The sequence below is a fragment of the Geospiza fortis genome, unplaced genomic scaffold, assembly GCF_000277835.1.
Source record: "Geospiza fortis unplaced genomic scaffold, GeoFor_1.0 scaffold83, whole genome shotgun sequence".
Taxonomy (NCBI): Eukaryota; Metazoa; Chordata; class Aves; order Passeriformes; family Thraupidae; genus Geospiza; species Geospiza fortis.
This window is the reverse complement of record NW_005054513.1, coordinates 850,563-871,778: the sequence shown is the minus strand read 5'-3', so window position 1 is coordinate 871,778 and position 21,216 is coordinate 850,563. Positions and strand designations below refer to the sequence as shown.

General features: G+C 41.0%; 1 protein-coding gene across 2 annotated transcripts; it reads right to left on the bottom strand.

Moving 5' to 3' along the window:
- Positions 1–2,315: 2,315 nt before the first annotated feature.
- On the bottom strand, positions 2,316–21,110 carry CUNH21orf91 (chromosome unknown C21orf91 homolog). 2 transcript variants are annotated; one of them, XM_005428939.2, is made up of 4 exons: positions 20,952–21,110; positions 8,004–8,519; positions 4,772–4,834; positions 2,316–3,338 (listed from the first exon to the last, which is right to left on the bottom strand). In XM_005428939.2, the coding sequence occupies exons 1-4, from the start codon at positions 21,073–21,075 to the stop codon at positions 3,178–3,180; spliced, it is 864 nt and encodes a 287-aa protein (XP_005428996.1). In that variant the 5' UTR covers positions 21,076–21,110; the 3' UTR covers positions 2,316–3,177. The 2 variants fall into 2 exon arrangements, with proteins under 2 accessions (XP_005428996.1, XP_030919424.1); XM_031063564.1 differs by lacking the exon at positions 20,952–21,110 and adding an exon at positions 10,427–10,531.
- Positions 21,111–21,216: the final 106 nt, after the last annotated feature.

Sequence of the window (21,216 nt, the reverse complement as noted above, 5' to 3'; positions counted from 1 at the left end):
TCATATAAGGTTGGTAATTTGCTCCACGGGTCATAATCAAACCCACAGGTGTTTTGGGCTCTGTGCCAGGGCTTCTGAGCCCCCTGGCAGGGGTCTTGGCTGTTCTGGACAGCCAGAGGGATGTTCTGTGTTCTCACACTTTCCCTGAGCAGGCTGCACCCTGCTCTCTGTGATAAGGCAGCTCTTCTACATGCTGAGTTCACTCCCCCAGGCCAAAACCCCTGGGACCTGCCCAGGGACACACACAGCTGTGAAGAACTGCGGGCACCCCAGGGGAGAATGCAGCTCCCACCTGTACTGCCTGGCTCTGTCCATGTACTCATGCTGCTCCATGCCCTGCTGCCGACATGTAGACACGTCGATGATGTTGCTGCAGAGACACAAGACAGTGGCTCCCACTGGAGGCTCATTGCTGAGTGAGTTCCCTGAGGAGCAGGCCTGACTTTACCAGGCCACAGCTGTAACCAGTGAGAAGCAGAGTGCTATAAAAGAGTGGGCTGGCTGGGTGAGAAGGGAGTAGGAGTCATTTGGCTGCTTTGTGAAGAAGAAAGAGTCAGTGCTCTGAGGAGCTGCCCATGAGAAGCACCAAGAAGGTATGGAACTTTTGTGATAGGAGACAACAGTATGGAACCCCTGCAATAAGATGACAACACTGACACATCGGTGATGCTGCTACAGAGACATGAGACAGTGGCTCCCACTGGAAGCTTATTGCTCCCCCTGAGGTCCCTCCCCATCTCAGAGCATCCTCTGACCAGACAAAGCCCAGCACCCCAAAACAAACATCTCAAGGCCAAACTTGCCCAACAAATGCTGCCAGCTTGCAGCCACCTGGAGAAAAAAGGAACCACTGGGAGGACAATGTCCTTGGCAGATATCCTGAGAGCCCTTGTACCAGGCCCTGGGCTCACAGAGGACCTTGGCACTTGCCCAGGGCCCTGCTGAGCCCCATTGTGTGCACCCCACAGCAAAGCAGTGCTCAGAGCTGCTGTGGCCCTGCATGCTGGACACACACCAGTGGCCACTAGCTCTGCAATGTCAGGCAGGGGAGCAGAGGGGCCTACGAGCACCCCAAAGCCCTCCCAGCCAGGCTGGACAGAGCCCTCTCCCCACATTGCCCCTGTACATTTGAGGAAAAGCCTCCTCAGAGGGGGATGCAGTGCTGCTGCCCCTCCAGCCACCCTCTCCACATCCCCATGGACTCACTTTCCTACCCAAACCCTGGCCTCAGGTTGTGCCAGGGAGGTTTAGGATGGCCCCAGCTCCCTTAGCCTTTCCTAATAAGAGATGCTCCATCCCTTCACCATCTCTGTAACCCCCACTGGAGCTGCTCCATGTCTCCCTTGCCCTGAGGAGCCCAGGACTGGATACAGCACTCCAGATGTGCCTCACCAAGGCTGAGCAGAGGGGCAGGATTGCTCCCTGACCTGCTGGCAGTGCTGTTCCTAATGCATCCCAGGATCCCCACTGGCCTCCTTGGCCACAAGGACACTGCTGGCTCAGGGATAGTCTGTTCTCCACCAGGTTCTTCTCAGAGATGCTTCTCTCACCTGACCCTTACCTTGGTACTGAATCAACAAGGTTTACCAACAGACTTGCACGTGGAGATTAACCCATCTTCTGACAAATCAGGGATTTTCTACTGCCCACTTACTCACAGGCTCACTTGCATACACAAGGACTGATGCTACTGATTTTTTCCCCTCCTGAACCATAAAATACTGAGACAAGCTCAAGTCCCTACTCATGCATTTGTAGAGGGGGTTTGGAACAGCTGGAGGATATGGAACAAAAAAAAAAAAAAAAACAAAACCAAAAAAAACCCCCAAAACAAAACAAAAAAAACCCCACAAATAAAACCAACCTGTCCTATGACACTCAGTTATCACTACACATAGGCCAATCAATAAACCTGCTCTGAACTTTGGCTTATTTCTCAGCTTGAGTTTAAAATCAAACCTAAACCTTTCTTCATGCTAGTCATGCCTTCAGCTCAGCTATAGAAGTTACTCCATTTTCATTTCAGGAGCTAAAAGCACATAGACTTTTAACTTTTTTGTGTGTGTGTCTGTATCTTCCACTCATCCCATCCTCCCCCAGATTTTTTCAGTGCAACTCAGCAACTTTCAGCTACTCGAATGCAGCCCTGCAGTATTTTTGGCAGAGACTAAGATTTCTTGACTTGGTAAACTGACATAAGTTTAAAAAATACAAAAGGCTTTTCTGATTTATTATGTATCATTACTACTTGCATTTCAGAATTAAAACACTTTATCAGTCTGATCCAACTTTATAAATAAATCATAACAAGGCAGTGTAGTATTACAAATTTATTGAGTTTTTTCAAAGTAATTTTTCAGCATTGAAAATTTCACACATATAAAACAACTTCTATGCATTAAAACCAAAGTATGGATTCTTTTTTAATTTAAAGCAAATGCTGTGCTTTTTAAAACATCTCATGAACCAAATTCTTCAGTTATAAAGCTGATAAAAATAATTGATACACCACTAGAGTTTTCTCTTCAACATGTGAAATTCATCTCTTTGGGAAACAATACTTTTTAAAATTGTATCATGAAAGATACAGACCTGAAAAAGGATAAACAATCATACACAAGGCATAAACGTTACACAGAGTAACTCAGACATTTTATAAAGAGATCTGGAAAAGTACCTAAAATAGTGATATTTATTTAGTATAAAATTTCAATAATAAAATATTGCTCATAATAAATAAGAAAACATGAGTTTCATTAATACTGTTCTCCCCTTAAAGCTCTCTTGGATGTAACAGGATCAGACCTGATCAAAAGTCAAATTTTTACTTTGTCCTCTGTATGAAGGAGGCAGGTTTACAGGCTTCAGGTCATTCTTTGCTAGAAACAATTTTATTATAAACAAAACACAGAATTCATTTCAAGGCTCATGCGTAGTTATGGGAAAAAATAATAATCCCCAAATGTGAATAAACCTTATTACAGCAGATTTTAATACCTAAAATATTTGCCCTTTTTGTTAAACCCAAAGTGGAATAAGACTTCCCACGGATTATGAATACAAAGAGAAAGCTGCCCAAGTTTTCTCAAAAGCTTCTAGATATGGGTGCAGCTGTACTTAATGGTTATCAATGCTGTTAGGGACAGTTTGCTCTAGGGGGATGGAAGTTGTTTCCCTTTATATGGGGACGTTGGATTTCGTCCCTGCTCTTCCCATCTGCAGACAGGGCAGCTTGGAGCAGTTCTTGAGCAGCTGCTCGATGGCGATGTGGCGCACGTTGAGCTCGGAGGCCAGGGAGTCCTTCTCCTGCACCTGCTGGGCCAGCTCCTCAAACACATCTGCAACAACAGCACTGGGTCAATGCACTTGGCCCCTGCACTGACACAGCCTTAGGAAGCAGCGACAAACAACACTGGGGAAGAGGCACAGACATTTATTTAAGTGGGATCATGCACAGGAGCTCTGCTTTTCCTGGTTCCAGCACAGCTCTGTATGCATTGCAAACTGAACAGCATCACTTTGTTTCTAGTTATGGACTGTGACCGTGTTCACAGGGGTCTCAGGTTGAGGGAAGAGATGAGGATTTGACTCCATGTTTCAGAAGGCTTGATTTATTATTTTATTATATATTACATTAAAACTATACTAAAAGAATAGAAGAAAAGGTTTCATTACAGAAGGCTAGCTAAGCTAAGAATAGAAAAGAATGAATAACAAAGCTTTGTGGCTTGGACAGAGAGCCGAGCTAGATGGGCTGTGACTGGCCCTTAATTATAAACATTTAAGATGGGCCAATCAAAAATCCACCTGTTGCATTCCACAGCAGCAGATAATCATTGTTTACATTTTGTTCCTGAGGCCTCTCAGCTTCTCAGGAGGAAAAATCTTAAGGAAAGGATTTTCATGAGAAGATGTCTGCAACAATGGACAACCTGAGCCAAGGCGGATCGGTATAGAATTGAAAACAAAGCTGACTCTGGCCTGGATCAGCAGTGGTGTGGTAGCAGGACCAGGGCAGGGATCATCCCCGTGTTCTGGGCACTGGTGAGGCCACACCTCAGTCCTGTGATCGGTTTTGGACCCCTCACAGTAAGGACATGGAGGTGCTGGAGCATGTCCAGAGAAGGGCAACAGAGCTGGGGAAGGGTCTGGAGCACGAGTGTGATGAGGAGCAGCTGAGGGGGCTCAGCCTGGGGAAAAGGAGGCTCAGGGGGTACATCATCATTCTCTACAGCTGCCTGACAGGAGGGTGAAACCAGGTGGGATCAGGCTCTTCTCCCAGGTAACAACTGACAGGATGAGAGGAAATGGGCTTTGTTTGCACCAGGCAAAGTTAGACTGGATATTAGGAAACATTTCTTCATGGAAAGGGCTGTCATGCACTGCAAACAGGCTGCCCAGGAAGTGGTGGAGTCACCATCCCTGGAGGGATTTAACAGACATGGAGATGTGGGATTTAGGAATCACCTGGTTTTGTGGGGAACTTAGCAGTGCTGGGTTAATGGTTGCACTTGATGATCTTAAGGGTCATTTTCAGCCTTAACAATTCTATGGTTCTAATCAAATTCTCAGAGAATACTGTGCCAATTTGCAGCACCAAAGCAGATTACATAATGAAATCTCTCTTTATCACACATTTCCATGGAAAACAAGAGACATCCATTAAAATGTAACTGACAGAAAGGCAATCAATTTTTTTTTTTTAGAACCAGACCTTTTTTTATGACAAAGCACCACAGACCCAAAACAAAGAGTATTGGAAAATGCTCACCCTGGATTTGCTTGAGCAGTTTTTCATTAAGTTGCTTTAACTCTCCTAGAGTCATTGTAGTCACTGCAACAATAAAATCTGTTATTACTACTACCAAAGTCACACAAGCATCCCTAAGCAGACTCCAATTTTCTCAAGATTTCTCCTATTTGCATTCTAATAATCAACAGATGTGTGGCAGTAATTCAGAGACAACAGTACTTATCAGTGATTTGGGGAAAATTTGAAAATTCTCTTTTTAATTTTGACACAGACAAGGATTTACTTACTCCATTAGAAAACCCTCTCTTCAATGTTAAAAGGGTGGCAAATCAAGGCCTGAAAAGAGTAGCATCCAGAGTCAGAACTGCTTGGCACATTTAAATTCTATACCCTCCTCTGACTGCCAAACATGATTTCCCCAGTGTAACCCATGAAAGCACATCTGTTTAATTGTGGACAATGAAAAGGGGACAATTCTGAGCTAAGTCCTGCTATGTTTCCCAGCCTGCAAGAAGCAGCTTCCTGACAGAATTTTCAGCATGTGGCTCCCTGTTTTGGTCATCAAGGTTTGTGCTTTATGCATAAATAATAACTTGCACAGTTTCCACTGAGTATCTCAGTGACAAATGACAAAGGACAATCCTGGCTTGATATGAAGACCAGCATATAAAAACAGGTTTCCTTCTGTGCTCCTGGTGAGAACTATAAGATCCTCTGTATCATTCAAAAGCCCTTCTGTATCTCGGGTTGTGTGCATTGATCACCCTCACAGAAAATACACATTAAGCCTCAGAGGAGGGAACTGTGAAAATGTTCTTCACTGCCCTTGATCAACAGCAGGGAAGCACTGGTCTGCTTCCTAGGGTTTCCTCAACCCTGCAGTGGGCACACGTGGTGCCATGGCTGCTGCTGAGATGCCCTTGTCACCACGGTGAAAAGTGACAATCTGAACACCACAGGGGGTACTGGCCACAGGCACAAGCTTTAAGACCTTGCAATTCTAAAATACTGTTTTTAAACTTCAGCAAAGCTGTTTCTGCTGCAGCTTAGCAAAGCTCTCATGGCATACTTGAGAGAAAAAACGATGCTGCAGCTTTTTTCCAGAGATTTCTCTGTGCAAAAGGTTTCTACATGGCAAATTTAAAGTCCCAAATTCTGAAAAAGATGGGTTTTAGCTACTCACTGGATTATTTGATTATCCTAAGCCTTCCCTTTCAAACTTTCTCAGAGCTGGCAGTTGTGGGATGTTCAACTGCTGACAGTACTGCCAAGCCAAAGAAGCTGGCAATAGCTAAGTCTTGGTACTCAAGACATAATCCCAGCTAAGAATAAAACAGATTCACCTTTCTCCTCCATCAGTCAGGTAAAATGGTGCTCCTGCCTACCTTCAGCTATCAATAAACCTGAAAAGTCCCTTCTCACCCTCTACCACCCTTTTAGCACCATAAAAACCCTGACTAAATTTAATATAGTAATTAAGAGCTAAAAATATCAAGATTTCCCCCTCACTCTTTTATACCCAGTGGTAGGATGCTAATTCCCCATTCTTCAGTATTTTCATTAACATTTTGTCATCTGCCAGACAGACTGGTTCACATGTTTCATGTGAGTGTTTTGGGACAGGACTGTTTCATGGCACATTATTCTGATACAGAAGGGAAAGGGAGAAGGAACACTGAATTTAAATGGTAAAATATTATTCTATCCACAGCTGAGGCAAACTCTGAAAAAATACTGGCCAAGCTATTTACATTTCTATTAATACTGTTTTTCAGTAGTCAGCTATGTTGTTAAGACTGAAAGTATTGCAGTAAGAAGGTGCCTAATTCTGGCAGTCTAAGTTTACATCTAACATACAAACTTAATCATAGAGACTCCACATGAATGTCTTTTAAAGGTAAATACTGCAAAATACAAGCAAAAATGCCTCAAAGCTGCATTTTGTAGTCAGAAGAAAAAGCTTGTTATTGTGCTCAATGCAGATTTAGGTTCCCATCCTAAAATCAAAGACTGGAGATAAACTCCAAGTCACTAACTTCAGTTAGACAACCCCATAAACCAGGTCAAGCTTCCATAATTCCTCTGTTATATGTCCTGATTTATGTAATCCCAATTTATGACTCCAGTGGACAGGTGGTCAAACAGCCTAATGTATCTGTTTTGATTTATGGCTTTAAGGCTACTAATTCACTGCAAATGCAACATGACACATCATGCAGCAGTTAAGTAAAATCCTTTCATAAAGAATGAGAAATGACTCAGCTTTGCAAGGACAGAATTATCAGTTTGTTAAAAAAAAGGGAGGCTAAAGAAGCCAATTCCAACTTTTTACAGTACCTCTTTCTCTGACTCTTCTGACATTCTGATTCCATTACTACCTTGATTTTCGTCACCTGTTTTTCCCTGGAATATTTTATCAGTGCTTTTGTTTTCTTTCTCAGCTCTTTTGAAATTCAGAAACCCTCTCCAATTACTTTCCTCATCTACAAATGTAAGAGTGGACATACACCAGTTCAGGACCAAGTACTGCCTAAAAAGCAGGATGGTAACAGCACGTACCTCTAGGAATCTATTCCTAACACATTTCATGCAGTCTGATTCCAGAGACACTAAAATATCCTAGCTTTTTCTAAAGATTTCTTCTTAACGGGGAAACTAATTTTCTGTTATTTTCACCATCATCAAAATACAGTTCAGGTCTTCTGCTACAGCTGTTAAGAGGACATGGTGGCAGAAGGGCTTTCCCAGTTTCTTATGCTCAACAAACACAAGGAAAAAAATCCAGTAAAATGCACTGGGAAGTCTGCAACTATAATTTCACAAGTTTGTTCTGCTACATGACCTCTAATTTCCCCTGCTGTGTAGGGCAGGTCTCTGTGAAGTGGAATTCAGGGCACTGTGCAAGTTCAATAAGAGAGATTTGCAAGAGCTGAGTAACCTCCACCTCCACAGGCAGGGCTGTGCAACTCCCAGGAATGACATATGGAAATTAAATTTTTTGCATAAATTAGACATGTCCTGAATCACACTGGGTTACAGCTAAGAGTAAAATAAAATAAAAAAAACCCAAAAGAAAAAACACCAGCCAAACCACCCTATTTGCTCAGCCAGGTAGCTGTTTTTTCCCCCGAGATTTTACATGCTGGACCTCAGGATGAGAACAAACACCCTGTGGAGACATGAAGTGGTCAATAGGTATTTAAAAAAAGCCCTTGCTTGTTAGGCTGTGTGTAAATGGATGCATACTCACGTTCCTCCCTGCTGTGCTGAGGATGTCTCCTACGAACACTGGCAAGTGAATCACCTTCAGCTTTTTCAGCTTTCTGGACCTGGCTGCGGTTGGACCACAAAACGCTGCTGCAGCAGAAGGTAGCACCGAGTCTGAAATCAGTGGATTCTCTTGGTTCCAGCAGAGTCTGTGAGCAGCTTGAGATGCCTCCAGATTTCCCATCTATCCATTTTGCAGAGTATCTAGGTACTGGGGAGTCAAACTGTGGGAGTAATTTTCTATCAGTCTGATGTCTGAAGCTAAAAAGCTGATGTTGGGATGGTTTTGAGCTTTCAGAATCAGAGTCTAAATCCTTGTTTTGTGCATATTGTATGATCCAGTTAATTTTTTTGCTCAAGATATTTTTTACTTCTGCATAAGGACTTTTAGAGAGCTTTGATCGTGGACAGTCCTGATTTGCTATTAAGTGGAATTTTTCAAAGCAGTCTCTGTGCCCCCTTAAAGATCTTGTATGTAGAAGGTCTGACTTTGGTACTCCTGTAAAGACACAACAGAAAGAAATTCACTTACTGCTGATTTTTTAATATCTTTACTCACAAGCAACCAAGAAAAAAAAATTCAGTGATCAGTCTTATCACTGAAGCAAACAAGGGTACATCACAGCCCAAAATTTGTGGAATTTCCCTCAGGTTTGAGTCCTTATCAAGCAAATTGTTTTGCACACCATAATCTCTGGAGCAGGACTTCAGCGTGTGCCTCTTGCACAGTGACAGAGATGAAGCAAACTGACAACTCCACACATGCTGCATCCTCCCTATACACAAGTGTATAAGCTGAAGAAGTAAAATAAACCCAACTGTGTACCAGCAAGTTCTATAGAACGATCCTGCAGAGCAGTCTGACAGCACTCATACAAAGCTCCCATCTTCTATGCATAATGTTATGAGCCATCTGCTCAAGTACTGCAGGGTGCAGGCTTGTCTCATTCAAGTGGTCAAACATAACTCAGATTTCAGTAATAGTTTATTATTTTGCACTGGTACAAGCCTGCAGCCTAGCTAGGGAAGCAAGCTCTAACAGTGTCAATGCTTGCCAACATTAAAGTGTCCTGAAATTCATTTGAGATGTGCTGGTTTTGGCTGGGATAGAGTTAATTTTTATCACAGTGTAATATGGGGCTGTGTTTTGGATTTGCACTGCAGTGTTTTCATTATCACTGAGCAGGGCTTACACAGTCAAGGCCCTTTCTGTCTCTCACCACCCTGACAGAGGTTGGGGGCATGCAAGGAGCTGGGAAAGGACACAGGTGGAACAGCTGATCCCGACTGACCCAAGGGATATTCCACACCAGATGGCATCATGCTCAGTGTATAAAGCTGGGGGAAGAAGGTGGAAGGGAGGAATGCTTGGAGTGATGGTGTTTGTCATCCCAAGTCACCGTTCTGCATGGCAGAGCCCTGCTCTCCTGGGGTGGCTGAACACCTGCACAACCATGGGAAGCAATGAATGAATTCTTTTTTTGCTTTGCTTGTACAGGCAGCTTTTGCTCTCCCTTTGAAACCGTCTTTGTCTCAGCCCACAAGCTGAAATTGTCTCCCCATCCCACTGGGGTTAAACCATGACATCACACAAGATGGATGTTTATTCTCCTCTTCGCTCATCCTCCCTCAAAGACTGTTCAAATAGCTACAGCAGGTAACTTAAACCTCTAAGTAACAGCTAGTGATTGACAGGTTAAAAAGGAACACAATCTGTGAAGATCTGCAGTTGGTGAGTGAACACAGATGGTATGAGAAATGACTATTCCAGAAAGTTAATAGTAGCCCCACTACAAAATTACTTTCTGCAACTTCAGTGGATATTTATTTTTCTTCACATACACAGTAGATCCAGAATCCAAGTCCAGAATAATAAACAGTTTGTCATTTATCTCAGTACCCCATATATTACTTGGGAGGGTCTCAATACAATGAAAACCAACGCTGTCTAACAAGTTTGTCACTGCAAATAACAATAATATTACCTGTGAACCAGAGGTTGAAAGTGCTTAATGCTGAAGTATTGAAAACAACAAACAAGGTAACTGTATCTTTGAATCTAGGCAACTTGAACCAACCTGCAGCAATTATCCATTAAAAGTGACTAAAATAAAAGAAAACCCATGAAGTGCAACAGGTAACAAAATCTGGTAACAGAGACATTTACAGACAGTTAGAACAAAGCTACATGTTACAACAAGTCTCAGTTCCGTTTGATTTAACCTCTTAAATTCTTGAGGCAAAGCGTAATCTCCCCAACCCAAACAATTAACAAATGATACAATGTTTTTGTTAAATTACTGAATCCCACAAAATCCCACACTACTCTCAAAACTAATCCGAAAAAGTAAAATTTTTAACAAGAAACTGAAAACAAATCCAAGCACTTCATTTTGATTATCTCACTTGCTGGTGTCTGCTGTTTGAAGTTGGGGAGTTCAAACATCTAGAGTAGCCATCACAAATTGCTGATTTTCCACTCTTTGGGCAGCACTGAAATTTAAGTGCATTATTTTCTGGCTGAGTTCCTGAGAGTGCACACAATTTATGGGGCAAAAATATCTAAAAAAATGGAAAACAAAAGAAAACAGCACTGGGATTAATTTTGTTCTTAGGACCAGGGGGAGAAGGTAAAGTCATGAAAATGATGTTTTCATGACTTTAAAAAAACAGATGTTCCTTCTGTTCATGAGGTAACTATTAGAAGAAACAAAACTCACATACTAACCAGAGGCAACTTTTAAGAAGGAAGTTCTGGAGTAAAGTACACTCTTTACTCCAGAGGTAAGAGTAAGGGGCAGTCAAGATTCTCACTCAACACCTCAAAATTCTTTTCAACCTCTTTCAGCAAACAAATACTCACCAACTTTTCTTAAACTCTGCATAATCTGCTGCCCACTTGCAATGCTATTTTACCTCTCTATCTTTACAGAGACTTAAAAAATCACAACAAACATTTCTATTGAAAACAAGAAAGACAAGTATTTTTTTTTTTCAGGACTTATCAGCACCATTTAAATAGAGCAAGCCTGCTTAACTCAAGTAGCATGATGGAAACTTTAAGTCTTTAAGGCATCACAGGAAAGCAAACACTGGTTAAGTGAAATTATAAGGCAAATATATTCACAACACCACAAACCCTAGAAAACTGGAGTGATTTGTTGAATGTTACCTGCTTTACCCAAGTGATTCTTCAACATTCTACTTTGCTGCTGCTCATAGTGCTTTCTTTTACTTACAGAAAATAATCAATGGGCTGAAAAACCTGCTTTGCACATTTTTCCACAGAATAATGCTCAGGAACCCACTTAACAAACACACCTGCACAACAAATGACAGAATACTGATGGTATCACTTAAAAAAAGAAATTCCTTTGAGGCTGCTTCATTATTTCAATGAGAATTAATGTTACTTGTCCAGTAGGAGAGGAGCATAAGACCACACAAAATAGCCAACACACAAATTGTTACACAAAGAAAGAACAAGTGCAGCATGACCTCATAAAAGCCCCAACTGAATTATGTCCAAGCCTTAAGCTCAAGGTTATTCAAGTGTTTCCTTCTGATGAATTTATCTTTTAAGAGTTCTGAACATTGCTAACTTCCCCCTTCTAAAGGCATGCTGCTCAAAGAGATCTGTTTTATCTGAACTCTGTAATAGAGTGCCTGAAATGAGCAATTATTACAGAAGAAAAAAAAACCCATGCTACTTCAGGAGTTTAAGCTTTGCTATTTATATGCCACACATTAGCCACAATGTCCCTCTTTCTGAGCACAGGGCAGGTTGTTGTGAAACACTTTCAGTATACAAGATAAGAATTTACATCCTGTCCCTTCTCCTATTCCACTGCAAAACCCCCAAAGGGCTCCTATCTAAGGAATCTTGAATAAAGTAAGGAACTGAAAATGTGCAAATCCAAACCAGTTTTGCAGACAACTGCTAACAGACCTGCTTCAGCTTTCACGTAACTGGTTTGGATTTTTGCTGTAACAATCACACACAAAACTAAAACAAGCATCCATCTCTCTTTTGTCCCAAGGTGACAATTAGTCCTTTCCTATGCAGAGAACATCAGCCATAACCTTCTGGAAGAGCTGAGCAGGGACAGCAGCTGCTGTGCCAGCACAAGCTAACAACCACACACCAGAATTACAGCAAGTTTGGAACAAATCCTTCTGTTGTGGGCAATACCATCAGCCTCATGAGGCAGAAAAGATGTCCATTTCTTTTTGGGAAGATTTCATACTCCACTCAGACTACTTCATATTTTTTCCCTTCATCACAAATGCAGAAAAAGCTACAATCTGGTGAGCTGGCATGGACCAAGTGATATATAAAAATGATTCAGTTTTATTGCTTTATTCAACACTATACACCTACAGATGAATAAAGCATGGCAAGATTTCTGCACAAAACAAGAAGCAATACTGTAATTTTGATAAACAGCTATTGTGAGTTTCAGGGACTTTCACAGGGTTTCAGTTCTGTTTCCACATTTCTGTTTGCCAATATCAGCCTCAATCTTTCTTACTTTTTGTCTGGTTCTTCAAGTCTGCAATTGTAAATCCATCAACTTCCCCACTCCCCCATTTGCAGGTATGTACATTTGTTCCTTGTCTTACTTTCCAAGAACAGGACTGCAGACTATGTCCAAGTACACCCTAAATTTCATGTTCACTTCTTCAGAGAAGGAAAAAACCCTTCAAAAAGCAACAAAAATCCCACCCAACAACACCCAGAGAAGAAAAGTTTAATCTGCAGGGGAAAAAAAATCCCACAAAATTTGCTAATATCTACAAGACCATATCTAACAAACTTAAGACAGCACAGATGCTATAAGGAAACAAGCTCATGCCAGAGATCATTCCTCAAGTGCACATGATTCACAGGCTGATGCCAAACCTCCAGACAATGATAAAACAACATAACTGCTTACAATCCATTATTTGTTTCTGATTCTAGTAACTCATGTGTCCTAGATGGGATATGAACATATCACTTCACTCTATATCTTTGTATATTGACTTGAAGAACAGGACTTCCTACATAACTGCCTAATGCTTAGGCAAAAAAAAAACCAACTCAACCCAAACCCTGACTTTCAATTTATAAGCTATGCAAGGCAGCCAGTCAACATGACTCCTAATCCACTCCTACAAAGTAATTTTGTAAATGCATGACTAGCAATCAGGCAGGTTAATACACATTTTTGTGACTTCTATTTATTCATAACTGTAAAGTAGCTGAGAGCAGGGAGAATATTTACAAGATAACCAGGTGAGCAATCTCATCTCAAGAAATTCTACCCCATTTTAAGGCATTTGTACTTGAAAGTAAATGAGTTTTCATCGTATTAAAGTTTTTTGCTTTCTGGCTCTTTTGAGGGTAAGAAACCTACAAAGACTATTTCTGCCTTTGCAACTCATTCACCAAGAACTGTGTATAACTCTTCTTCATTATAAAGACACAAAATCTAAAAGTGAAATGTTTGTTCATATGAGCAAGTGAAATGTTTGTTTACATAAAGCTGTCTAGAAGAGTTGTCCTGTTTGGAGAGTATAAAAGTAATCAACAAGTCCAATTCAAAAGGAATGTTCTTGAATACCAAGATTATTCCACATCCCTTCACAAATGTTTCCATAGAAAAAAATAAATCAGTGATCATTAGCCTGCTTATCTTCAACAGTGGGTTTTTTTCATTTGTTTGCTATTCTCTTTAAAAAAAACCAAACAACCAAACTTCTTATTTGGTCTTTCAGATCCATCAGTTGGAAATAATGTTAAAGAAAGCTTACATTCCCTTCTTAGCATTTTCTAATGTCATGCTGTAAACTAATTTATTTTTTGCAATGGTGAATAGCAGCTGAAGTAGAAAATCTCCCCTGAATCTAAGATGAACTAAAATTAACAGGAATACTTGTAGACGCATGAATAGTCAATGATAAGTTTGCACTACGCCATTAGTTACTTAAAGCCTCCTTAAAGAATTTACAGATATTTATGGGTAAGATTTATACCTGAGCATCTCTTCTGCCTCCAGTTTGAGTTAGCTGTGGAGACCTGCCTTCACAGGCAGTGAAGAAATGCCTCTCAGGCACAATTCACCTCACCTGAAACACTGAACTCCAGAGGGATTTGTGACAGACACCTCTGGTCTTCTCCTTTAATCCTAGAGTAAGCAAGAACCCTTGCCTGTGGCTGCCCACTTTCAGAGCCCTGGTCTTCACTGTGCGCTCCCAGATGTTCCAGCTGCTGCTCCCCTCAGCTGTGCACCTCAGGAGCACTCTGTAAACAGGGATGTTCAGCCAGCTCATGGAACAGCTCCCAGACATCTCTGAGTGTCCACTGGGAGCACAAAGGTCAGATGAGCTCCAGCGTGGTTTATCTTGTGGGCAGACAGAAAGGCTTCACAAGACATTCAATGTTCATGTCTGTTTATTTTAAGCCACTGCTGCATAGGCTGCTTACCAAGAGTGCTGAAAGAGGGAGGTTCCCAGAAAAGCAGATCCCAAGACCTGTTCAAAATGCATGAGACAAAAGCAGCCCATGATAACATAAGACAACAAGTTATCCACAAGTCTAAATGACAAAAACCTGATACTCTTCAGCTGTACGATTCTGCCAACACTGAAAAGCAGGATCATTAGAGATGTGTATCTCCAGTACATCTCCTTGACAAGATGTAAAGCCAACTGCTATTTTTAAGGGTTTACATGCAATCTCATTTCAGAGTTAAATCTTATGATTTATTAGACTGGCTAGAAGGAAGATGCCAGTGCCATTCATTAATTTCTAAAACCAGACACTTTGCAAATACCAGATATTATCTTGTTCATAAATTAAAGTTCTCTCCTCGCTTTCATATGATAATGCCAGCACTTTCCACACATCAAGTGTGCACACAAATCACCTCCCACTTCATTCCGATCAGCTCATTTGTATTTTAGCACAGAGCAAATATATCAGACAGAACAGAAATTCAGCTGGCCCCTTAAATATATTTTCAAAAATCATGTTCCTTATAAACTACTTTACTAAGAAGAATTTGCTACTGTATTAAACAAAGCAATGCACTGATGAAAACTTCACTACTGAAAATATTATGCCACATACTTTGTAAGAAAAATCAGTTAGACAACCAGAAGAGAGTGGAAGTCATAAGCTGGTACTTCTGCAGTCTGGATGATGCCAGGTAACATAAATACTCAATTATCTTGCTTGCATGGACAAATCTCCCAAATCTGTACATTAAGAATGCAAAAATGTTTTTATTGAACCAGCTCCACATCTTAGCATTACTCAGTGGTACTTGTACAGCATTCAGAGTAAGAACAACATCTCCAATCATGCTCAGACTTGAATTTGTAATTAAGAGCTTTAGTGGAAACTGCAGCTAATTTCACATGTCCATTCAACTTTGCAGAAATGAGTCATACTCCTGGCCTGCAAATGCTACCTTGAAACAAGTTCTCATCTGTCTAGTTTAAAGGGCAATGATGGCATTTTTTAGCTTTTATTGCCAGAATAATCTATTTTACTGTTTATCTTTCATTAACACTGAAAAAATAAGGATGTGTAATATTCTGGAACAGAATTAAATCAGTGATTTCCACTTGTTTCAACTACACCTTACAACACATTTTATTTCTGTGAGATATTCTTCTGCAGGGTGTAAAAAGGAAAAAAACCTGAAATTAGAATGCTTATACGTCTGCAACAACTAAACCCCCCACCCCCTCCCTCCTTTTTTTTTTTTTTTTTTTTTAATGAACACAGAATGAGAATATTATACAAGATTTTATAGGCCTTAACAGGAAAAAAGCTATGTGGTAAAACAGATTTATTTATAACATAACATCCTTGTCTCAGCCTGGAGACTCAGAAGCACTAACCTGATGCTGAAATTGCCTCAAAAGCTGAGTCTATCAGCACTTTAAAGGACCATGGAAATCTAACTACTTCAACATAAATCAGGGGAATGGATGCCCAGTACTTACACTGTCTCTTGTATTACAGGACTTGGGATGGGAACTGTCATTTGCTATTCAGCTGCTCAGCTCTAAACAGAAATGGAAGTGAGCCAGTTTGCTTGTCAGCCAGCATTCTCCAAGATGTTATTGTAGTTAGCAGCACTGGACAAGCAAAAGAGTAAAAAATCATCTCAAACAATCACATTTGCCACTTCTATTACCATTTGTCTCCATTACAACTCCTGAATGTGAGGAAATGCAGGTTTTAAAAATAATTCTTCATTAAGAAATACCAGCATAAACCCAGTTGAAGACAGATACACTATGTAAAGTAATGTAAAGGTAAGCCATAATTGTGATAGACTTCTAAGTTTGATGTTCAATATCTTGAAGTTGGGATTTCCACAGGTGTCCAGAGGATCCCAGGACACAGCTGCCTTGTGCAATGCCTTCCCATGGGAATAAAGCTGAACAGTTCTAAGCAGCACCACAGGCAGGAGCCTCTGGCAGCTGCTGTGTGAGGGGTGAGACACAGGATACACGGTCACACAGAGCCACAGACTGGCTTGGGTTGGAAGGAACCCTAAATCTCATTCCAACACCTTCCACTAGAGCAGGGTGCTCAGAGCTCCAACTCACCTGCCCTTAAAACAATTCTAGGGATGGAGCATCCACGACTTGGAAATGCAACAACTGGAGTTTCAAAACACCATATTCAGGCAGAGGATTTTGTTTTGTTGATTTATACATTTACAGACAGTTTTTATATATACACAAGCACGTGTTTTTCAGTTTTCATGCATTTCTCCCCACCCCTGAGGTATCACAGCAGATTTGTTAGTACTGTATCTCTGCTAGCAGAGTTCACTTAATCATTTTCTCATATTCTAATGAAATTAAAAAGAAGAACTTTGTTTCCACTAACACACAACACGTGATTTCCTGGCTTATGCAAACCAGTCACGTATGAATTTAAAACGTTTCCTGTTTCAATGCACTGATTACTACTGTGACACCTACTCAGAAAAGCAAACAATGCACCATCTCTGATGCTCGCTTCATCTGCACAAGGCAAACAAAGCCCAACGTTAAAGCCCAGCAGATCCTGCCCACCAAGATATTCTAAACCCCATGTACAACTTTAAAAACACTGCTCACAATCAGCTTCATTTCTCAAAATGTTTAGTCTTTCACATGTAAGTACTCTGCATATTTTAAACCTTAAGAAGCACATTAATATTCTGCTGTGCTGTATCATCTGACTATGAACCTTCAGACACAAAAGCTAGTTTGGCAACAGAAGTATTTAGGTGCAGCTTAGTACACTCAGCTTCCCTGAGCATGAATCCTCAAACTAAGTGAGCTGGATGAGCCAGTGCAACAGGAAAAAAATACTGCTCTTTGCAGAGACAACACTGCTCTCACCCCTTCTAGGCTGAAGACCAGAACTACTAAACTCTGCTGAGCATGTTGCTCTTTCCTTGTTCAAGAAAGACAGATGACATTTAAGAGGGTTAAGTTTAAACCTGCATATTGGCTTTAGTTATTCCAGTGCCCACATTCTCTTTTCTTCTCCCCTTGCTATCACTCTTTCAGTCAGCTTTAGAGAAATAGATCCTATAATCCATAAGTATCACTCCTGAATAAATTCTGGGACAGACACCACAGCTGATCTCCTACTTACAATCAAATCAGCAGTTTCTGTGAATTAACTGAACTTAGTAAGAAGCATAATCACAGTTTATCTCACTAAAATACTAAAAATCTATTATTAGAAAAATAATGATGGAGATCTGATATCTGATAAAAATGAAAGGTTTTATGGCACGATAACTGACTTCCTTAAATAGAAATTCAACAGTTATTCAATCAAGACAGAAGACAGATGAAGCTTTCTGTATAGCAGTATTCTCCATAAAGGACTATAAAAGAAACACAGTTTTCCCCCCAAGTATGTAACATTACCAAGATACAGTCCAAACATAATAAAGGTTACAAATAAACACTCAATGTCAGTAAAGTAAAGGCTGAGCCATAACACTAATCCAGACATCAGTCATTATTAGAGATGGGGATGGTCTCCAAGTCCCCCATTTCTAATTCCTCCTCTTACTGACCCAAGCCAATCATCAACATCACCACTGAGACACAGGCAAACCTGTCCAGCTGCTGCACTCACAGATGCCAGGAGATGCAAAGATTCGCCACCACTAGATTACACTGTAATTAAGTGCAGCTAAGTAAATTATATTTCTGTAGTATTTTGTTCACAGACACTTGAGAAAGTCTGTTTTGAGGGTTCAGCTGCATCAGTTCCCAGCACATGGACTTGCCGTGTCCAGGTTTAAGCAGTCACATGCTGCTGGCATGAGGGGAAACAGAATAGTCCTCAGCAGTTTTGTTACTATGATGCCCTGCTAAAAAAAGAAAGCTGGGAAGCCTACTTCCAGAATTTCATACCTAGACTCACAAAACAAAAGTACATTTAGGTCAGAAAAGACCTTCAAGATCATTGAGTCCTGCAAACCTAAGATTGCCAAGCCCACTGCTAGCCCTTGCACATCTGTAATGCTCCTTTCTATCCTGAGCCAGCTCCTGGTGCAGACTGCACGGTCAGGAAAGATGCAAGAGGTGCCACACATTCCAATTAAGTCAGACAGCACTTAACACATGGAAGTTAACAGGGTGCTGCAAACGGTGGGAGTACTCAAGCATCCTGCAAGATGCTGAGCTGTGACTAATAGCCTGCCTGCTCTCCAACAGCAGCTATTTCCTGCTTCCATGAGGGAGCAGTTCCATACCAAAAATGAGCAAGCCTGTCTTAGCTGTTGCATGAGTATCTTTTTTAGAATTGCCTACTTCACTTCCTGAAATACTTAATATATGTATGGGTTTTAATTGCTGACAGTTTTAAATATGATGCTACATAAAAAGACAAACGATCAGCGAGATCGACACTCATTTGTAAGTGTGGGATAACAAATCTACAGGAGTTGATGCAACTTGCAGCTGATTCTGTTCAACAAGTTTTAATGCATCTGAACTCCATTAAAACATAACCAGGAGGTCAGTATGAAAACATCCAGCATAACACTGTGCTTCAGTGAACCACCCAGTTCATGCTGTACCCAGGGCTGCCAAAAGACTTATTTGAGAAACATAAAAATCAGTCTTTGTCACAAAAAAAAAATACAGGAATGTAGAGATCTGTCAAAAGTAGGAAAAGTGTGACCGTAAGTATGGTAAAGAGCTGACTCATGCAGCAGTTCAGCTAAAAAGCCTTATAATGACTCTATATAAAAAGCCACTGACACAGCCTCTGCCACTTTTAAGCCTCTCCTCCCTATGAGCAGTAACAGTACATCTTTTCAAAGTGGCACACAAAAGACAGACTATCAGAAATTGAGGCATTTTGATGTTAACATGATCAAAGATGTGTATACTTTTATTATGCAAAATAATAGAATTGCAGTGGCCTATAACTTTAGGGAAGCTTTTATCACTATTCTATTCCATGCAGCCTCCTTTTAAAATTAGCTGGAAATGTAGAAGATTATGTAAAGGTTTCCACAGATTAAGTCTTTCCTAGCACCAAGGCTATTTAGAGCAAAAAATCCCAAACCTATTCCACTTAAAACACATGATCACTTTGTAAAGTCACAGCCATAACAAGCAGCTTTGACAAATCCACAGCTTATCTCAAACAACAGAGCACAGAAACCATACAGCAATTTTTTAATGTGTTCTATCACTTTCAACACTTTCAAAACAAAACTAGATTAGCAGTGTAATGGAAGCACTTAATTCTCAGTGTGCTGGTATGTTTTCAAAGCCTAGAGAGAGAAACATCCTCTCTCCATATTGAGAAGTCTAAACCTAACATTCTAAAGCTATAAGAAAACTCAAAGAGACTGACTTAGGTTAGACAGCTGCTCTTGAGTTTCAACAAAAACTGCAAGTACACACGCATGTCTCTTCTAAACAAAAGCAAAAAACATGGCAATTACTTCTGAAATATCCAGGTAGTGCTCAGATTGAAATACACTGCCTCTACTAGCAACAAAAGTCTACTACCTGTTATCAAGGAATGATAACAGAAATGATGGGACTAATCACATAACACTGTTGAGATCTTCAAATTCAACTGCGTCACAACATAAATTACTCGGGGTGGTCATATCTACATATAATTGGCAAAGACCACTCTATGTAAGGGGAAGAAGTTACTTTGCTGCTCCAAAGACAAACAATTTGATTTAAAAAGGGACAAAAATAATCTACTGCTCATTCATGCATGAAGAAAAGCAACCAGATGGCAAAATTCTTTACGAAAACAGGTTTAAAATTTTAAAAATACTATTCTGGAGGCCAAAATGGTTCTACAAGATTAGTCTTTTAAAAGATGGCAAAAATTCCTACTTTACAAGATGCTGACTTTAGGAAGCTTTGACAATGAACCCTGCTTTATCACATTACACATACCAACATTTTATGACAACAAAAAGAAATTTTGAAATTTCTTTCATAATTTCAGAAAGAAAATATGAAAACAAGAATTCCGTTCCCCTGAGCAGATCTAGTGAAAGCAAAGTGATCTGCTTCCAAAAACCCTGAATAGTATGCTATAAAATTTGCAATTTAAGCTTGCTTTATACATACACCCCCTCTAATTATTGAGCAAATAAAGGCAGAACGTGATTCAGATCCCAAGTCCAACATCAGCGGTCTAAAGCCAGGAGATGGAATAAACACCAGGGCGTTCCAGAGGGTCTGGAAAGAGGGGGCTCACCCTCACATCTGGAGGAGCAGCACCCACCTTTAGAGCTAGAAAACAAACTGATTTAAAACTTTGTCTACAGACAGACGTTTCCAAACCCCATGGAAGCTTTGGAGGAGCCGTCTGTGCGCTCAGCCCCGGCCGGGCTGGCCCAGGAAGGCTCCAGCTCCCATGGAATCTCACCTTCGATGTTCAGCTCGAAACAGACGTGGCAGAAGGACAGCGTTTCCTTCTCGGTGCCCAGCTTGCAGACGCTGCAGATGTTGTCATCGTCCAAGTCGATGCTCACGAACTGCTCCTCGTTCATAGTGCCCTGCGGAGGGGGACAAGGCACGGCAGGGTCACTGTGGGAGCCACCCGGGCCGTGCCGCCGAGGGGGAGGGCCCGCAGCGGGGGCGGGAGCGTCCCGGCAAAGTTTTCCCTTCCGACAAAATCAGGCCAGGCCGAC